The 7,017-nt window shown below is 37.3% G+C and overlaps 1 protein-coding gene across 2 annotated transcripts in view; it reads right to left on the reverse strand.

Annotated features, from left to right (window-relative positions):
- LOC109102538 (mastermind-like protein 1) overlaps window positions 1–5,891 on the reverse strand; it is a 28,428-nt gene extending 22,537 nt beyond the window's left edge. For both annotated transcript variants that reach the window (XM_042737791.1, XM_042737790.1), the window contains exon 1: window positions 4,473–5,891. In XM_042737791.1, coding sequence (XP_042593725.1) covers window positions 4,473–4,811 — 339 coding nt within the window. In that variant the 5' untranslated portion in view covers window positions 4,812–5,891. The remainder of the gene's footprint in view (window positions 1–4,472) is intronic.
- Between the last annotated feature and the right edge of the window lie 1,126 nt (window positions 5,892–7,017).

The following is a 7,017-nucleotide window of genomic DNA, read 5'->3' on the forward strand; positions in this document are numbered from 1 at the left end:
TTAAACAACTATTAAGAAAATAGTGGTAAGGAAAAATGCACAATACTCAAATACTCAATGCTCAATACTGTTTATTACTTACTGTCAACTTAATTTAAAGGTTGCCAATGTCAAAATTCAACATGTATATTACAGTATACAAATTTTCTGGTTCCAATTCCATTTAAATAAACTATTATTATGTTTTTTTTTACTATTTTACCTTCATTGAATGTAGTGTTGCTGGAAGGTAGTAATGGAAGTCCATGAATAAGCATGTGCTTCAAAGTTGATGTTTTTTACACTAATCAATAACATTTGGCTTTTCAAGCAGGAATAAGGTTGGCCAAATAGTCCCTTGAGGGCTAAGACACTTGTTCATTTCCCTAAATTAATGAAATATAAACTGTTACACTTATAACTATGTATACACACTACATAAAGCCCCTATTTTACAAAAAATAATGCAGTCAGGAGATGCTGTGATGCAATGAGTGCTTTCCACATTTTTAAACATTTAAAATGAGCTGCTTTAGAGCAGAAATGATTTTTTCCCCCTCATTATATATTTCCCCTCAAGAATACAAAATAAATTAAGTTTGTTCCTCTCTTGAGATCCACATTCACAGAACAGTTGCTTCAACCTACACTGTGCTCATGTGGGCCGGGAACAAACAGATGTGCGAGTTAAGAGATTTGCTGAGATGGCCTCAGCCTCAAAATGACGAAATCTAAGCTAATATGAGCATGTAGCAACATTTCCTCATTACTCAGCATCCCACAAAGAAAGCTAGACCATACCAAAGGTGAATGACTGATCAAAACTAGATGGGTATTGAAGTGTGGGAGGACTCAATAGTAGAACAATCAATGGTAGTTATATAAATATCTGATGTTTAGTTGAAACACTGCCATGTGGATTAGAATGTAAAACCACCATAAAAAGTGTTCATTTTATTGGTTCAGTCGTAGTTAATGATTAACTGGAATCAAATGAATGGTAATGATTCATGCCTTTATTAGAGAGAAGAAAATGTTCAGTCCACTCCCTCCGAGGCTTTGAATATTCGGCGTCAAAAACTGGTATTCAGACCAGCCCTAGATGCAACAAATGCCTCGTTTGTAATGAGCGTTATTGGTTTTGTCTCATCACGCCGGGATACGGCATCACAGTATGGTAGGAGGCGTAACATTTCCGTCACACGCTTGAGGAATTCGGTCAATCACAACGCACTGGATAGCTGGCCAATCAGAGCACACCTCGCTTTTCAGAACGATGAGCTTTGTTAAAATCAACGTGTTTCAGAAAGGCGGGGCATAGAGGAGAAACAATGTACAGTATGTGGAAAATAATTTGTTTTTTGAACCTTAAACCGCATAAACATTTTATTACACCAAATAATGTTCTTTCTTTTCTAATCTTTTTTAGCAACATCATATGACCCCTTTAATAACTTCTGTAGCAAATGTAGCTATTGCTCATTGTGAATATTAATTAGGGGTGCACGATTAATCGAAATGAAAACCGCAAAGGCGATGAATCGCGATAAGGCAGAAGCTGTGATTGTCATGCGTATCTTTAAGTGAAGGACTGTTCTGTGATCAGTAGTAAATCTCCATCCGAAGGCCAGAGGGCGCTCTCGCACTGAAAATCCAAATACGCCTCAAAGAAACAACCCAGGAAATGCAATCGTTGTTGCTGAATAAACAGAAGATTTAACTGCTTTCACTGATTCAACTTGACTAATAAACACACGACTATGACAATATATTGATTATCTGAGTTCGTCTTATAATTTTTATTATAATAAAGTATATATAAAAATGTAATGCTAATCGACGTAGCCTTCATCACTGCTTAGAATACTATGAAATGTGTAAGAAGCCATATCATCTCACAGAAGGATTTTTTTTAAACACTCGACTGATGTTATGAAGTGAGTTTGGAGTAAAAACGTTATTAAATGTGGTATTTTCACGTGCTTTCAGACGGAGCAGCATTTACTACACAGAGCTGTAGTTCACTGAGAACGGTTAACTTAGTTAACTTAGATCTTATTGTAAAGGGTTACCTATTGGTCTTTATAATTCTTTTGCACTTTAATCTGTGTAAAATGTTTTACTTTATAAATTTGTGTATTGCTTTATTGTATTTAAATGTTCAGTTATTTTTGTTATAAAAAGTTATTAAACCTGTTATACTGTATTATGACAACACTTTTTTGCAACTAAATTTCAATATCGTGATGATACTGTATACCGTGATAAAAGCATAAGCAATTAATCGCACCATGAAAATGTGATACCGGCATATCCCTAGTGCACAATGTAATTCACACAAACACTATCATGGTAACATACATGAAACTGAAATAATGCAATAAACATTAATTTAACAACAGCAGGTGTAACTTACAACCCTAATGTACAAAACTGATAAGAAAAAACAAAGAAACATTTATTTTAGCAACAAAAATCATCAAATTTGAAATGTAACGTAGGGAATTCTGGGAATGTCAATTTACAGTTATTCACTGCAAGTTATATGTTCTTTTACCCACTTTTAAAAACGGTATACTACCGTAAAATTGCATGTAATGTCCAATACATTTTGTCACTGTATATATTAGGGGAACTTACCATTAACTATTTAACAGGTTTTTACTGTAGCATTTTTCCACTCTTCCACAGTCATTTTTTACAGTATAATTTGACATCTTCTGACCAACTAAATAAATCTCAATATTCTTTCCTCTTTTGGTCACATAAACACTATTGTTTTTTTCTTTTGCAACTGGAGCAAATGGCAACACAATTTATATCTGCTGTAGTTTACTAAACTATGATGAACAGTGTCCACTGTCAATTTTGATTTCATGGTGATGTTTTGACAGTTTAAAGACATTATTACTGTGCACAAAAGAAAAAAAATATATATAAAAATTATGCTACAATATCAACATGACCACAGCAAGTTAAACCATACTTTCAATTAAAAATTGAAAAATAAAAGCCACTGACTTAAGCAGTCATATCATTCAAGAACAATATAATATAATACAATATATTTCTAGGCTAATATAACAAAAGTCAGCTGATGTTAGAAATGCACCAACATGCAACACCCCTGAAACCCAAACTGAAGACTGCCCATCCACATGCAAGGCAGTTCCTGGTGCGTTGGAGGAAAGGACACTGGTTTCAACATTGTTCTCCGGCGACTTTACTGCCCACACCTCTTCAGGAGAGCATAAACCTGCTGTCAGATGTTATAGATGCTACAGTGATTCATTCATAACGAAAGCTCCCATTATCCGTTTAGTTTGCTGGTTTCTAGCAGTGCAGTGAGAGTTTAATCAGCTGTGGAACATGTAAATCTCCACTATATGAACTACAATAAGCATTACATGCTATCAGTTTCAGGGAAACCAGCCACGGTTTCAACATTATACACTGCACTCTGTGCCACCTTTCAATCAATAGCACTGTTGCAATAACTTCACAAGGAAAACAACATGTAAAGGAAGTCCTGTTTTTTTTTTTTTTTTTTTTTTAAACAAGCAGGGCTAAAAATACTAATCTAGCTTAAAATGAAAGGATGGCCAGGTTTCCAGTGTCCTCAAAGTACTGGACTTAAGTGACACTTGGTTTCAGAAGGTCACTGCATTAGAAAATATTAGAGCAAGAGTCATTTGCTTTCAGATGCTGCAGATCACTTCACAATCACAAAGTTGCACTATACACTTTTCAAACCTAAGAAAAAAGTATTTTTGTGCTCTATTTCTTGGTTCTAATGTAACGACATGCACACGCGACTTGAAGTCCTTCAGGGCTGCTTTCTAGAAGCAGAGATGCTTTTAAAGATTCAATCAGTCTTGGGGATTTGGAAAGCACAGCAATACATGCTCCAAAAACAAACACAGCCATGAGGTGACCATTAAGTGATCCCCCCCTCAAAACATCTGTGGCACACAGAAAACAGCACCGAGCTCACGTGATGTTTCTGTCACAGTCACATGACCTCAGCGCTGCTGATGCTATAACACACACACACCTGCCGAAGCACCTCAAACTTACCGATGCTCCGAGATCAGCACGTGCATTCAAGCACCTTACTGCATTTTCAGGTTTCTAGACTACCGTCTACTTCCCTATTTGTCTTTTAGGAGATCCGGTAACACTTTACTTTAAGGTGTCCTTGTTACACGTTACATGTACTTACTATTTTAATAACAATAAATTATGCATAATTACATGCAGGTGACACTAAGCCAAACCCTAACCATATACTAAGTACATGTAGTTAATTAATACTACTCAGTACTTAAAATGTATAATTACACTATAACAAGAACGCCTTAAAATAAAGTGTAACCGGAGATCCAAAGCAAGTCCTCCTGGAGTTGTAAACTCAGTGTAACAGTTTCTAAATCAACACACGTGAGGTTTGAACCTGCAATCTTTCAATCGTGACTCGTTTCCCGTAGACTCACCGCGATCAGCGTGCTGTTTCTGCTCTGCTCCCCGGCTGTCCCGCTCGCTCCGTCCGCCAGCTCCGCGCCGGTTCCCCCGCCGCCTGTGCCTCTGTGCCCCGCGGGGTCTGCGCTCGCCGCCGCCGGCTGCCGGTGCTTGTTGTTTGGGCGCTTGGGCTTGGCCTGCAGGCAGCGCGGATGCAGCGCGAACGTCTGCTGTCTCTCCATCTCCAGCCGCTCCATGGCCGTGCTGTCATAGCGGTTCTCACAGCCGGTGTGATGCCGCCGGAAGAGCTCGATGCGCCGCCGCAGCCGCTCCATCACCGCGCTGTGCCGCGGCACCACAAAATCTGCCATCATCCAGAAGAGCCGCGTTTATAAACTCCCTCGAGTCTCCGGATACCAGCACAACTCTCAGGACAGATCGTGCTGTTTCAGAGCGTGTGCGCGTGTGTGTCTTTACAAAACACACTCAACTGCCTGCATTTTTATCACTATCTGCCTCCTTGTAACGTTACAACAAAAGAAAAGGCACATAGTTCAGATTTGAGCGCTTATGTTCAGAAAAGAGTCCAAACGCAAAAACTCAAAGATTTCCTTTAAACTAAACAAATCACTGAACAGTCTTCCTTATATAACTGTATTCAAGCCGGGAGTCCTGACACGAACCAGAATCAAGAAAAAACTACGATTTCATGAATGAAAGCGTTCCCTAACAATAACAGCGTTTGCATCTTAAAAGTTACATTTGTTTAGACATGTAACGTACATAATTTATGGAAAAGTTTAAGAGAAAAGTCAAAACTTTTACTTAAGGGATCTCTTTTTGAAAACGTAAAAACTCTTAAATATGTAACGTTACCTCTCGTTTATATGTGCGATACGACACGTCGTGAAATCGATTTTTCTCTCTTGTCGCGAAATTTTAGCAACAGATTAAAAAATAAACGTGCTATTTTTTTTTCACCTCACAGTTGAAGTTGACAAAAGACGTACTTGAAATAAAACCTACCGACGAAAGGTTAGAAAGTGATGGGTAAAAGCACATACATTACATCCATTCAGCCCGAAAACACCAACTTAGAGAGTTACGCGTGAGTTTTGCAAGTAAAAGTAACTTTTAAAGTAGCACTGCGGCTAACAGCTGATCCTCTCAGTTACATTACAGCTACGGATGTAGCTTAGCTTGCCTGCTAACTAGCCCTCAAACAAAGCATTATAAACTCACTTTCTTCCCAATCTGCTTCAGAAGTCTTAAAGTACACACAATAACACTACTGTCCCCCGGTCTGACTCGACATGAAAAAGAAAAAGGCAGACGGTAAAGAAATAAACTCTGCCCTGCTGCGCTGTCTCTATTGTTTTCCAGTGTTCAGGCAGTTGTTAGTCGCCATCTTGTAACTAATTTTTTGTGTGTGTGTGTCTTTTTTCCCCCCTCCTCTGTTTTATGCACGCGATGTGAGTGACACATCACTCGCGCAATCACAAACTCTCACTGCAAACTCAAAATACCCAAACATTCCTCAGCAGATGCGATGCCTTATAGTTCTCGGGAAATCACACACATTTATTTATAGAACTTTTTTTTTTTTCAAATATGAAGAAGAAAGTACTTTTTTTTTTAAAGCTAGAAGATTTAAAGTGAAAAACTGAGAGATTAAATGATGATAGATAGATTACATATGTCCTTTATTAACACATTCTCTTTCTTACAATTTCAATTCATAAACATACAAGTCTGACATCACGTGAGTCTTATTGAACATCTGTCAAGACTTCTGGGACGTGAAAAAAAAAACTGATGAGAAGGTGCAGTGGAGCAATGAAAAAAAAAGTTATTACAACACTTTTTATTCCACATCACATTTATATATATTTCTTTTTATTACATGTCATTATCTAAATTAGAAGACGATTTTTGACCCATTTTTCATACATATAGCTGAAGTTCTCAGAATGAGACGGACACTCAAAGACACTGAATCATTGACCAGCATCAGTGTGTGTGTGTGTGTGTCCTCAATACACTCACTCAGATAGGCCTGAACCTAGTGACACCACACCAATGGCAACAACCGTAAAAAAAAATTCCTACTTAACTGAAAAATACAGTTGATCTCTTATGATAACCCATAAAAGGGTGAATTTCTCATAAAAACACCAGTTAATGTCACCTCAATCAAGCTTAATAAAATATCACAGCACACATAAAGGAGCATGACATTTATGTTAGGGGTATTAATATTATTTGCACTCACACTTAATGACAGTTAAGCACATTCCTCCTCCAAAAAAAAGTTACTTTTCATTTGTAATTCACATTTTCCAAAGATTAAACAAAACAAATACATACAAAACATCACACTTTAATTTATTAATCCATGAATTTACATTACTGCAATATAAGGTTTGAAAGAAATGTAATCTAATCAAGTGTACTAAAAATATCATAATGCAAAACTCTTAATGAGAAAATAAGCATTATTTTATTTGAGTGGGGGGGTACCAGATTAATGCCTCTGAATAAAGCAAGCATGTTAAAGAACACCTAATTCCACATGAAGCC

The sequence above is a fragment of the Cyprinus carpio genome, chromosome B14, assembly GCF_018340385.1.
Source record: "Cyprinus carpio isolate SPL01 chromosome B14, ASM1834038v1, whole genome shotgun sequence".
Classification (NCBI taxonomy): Eukaryota; Metazoa; Chordata; class Actinopteri; order Cypriniformes; family Cyprinidae; genus Cyprinus; species Cyprinus carpio.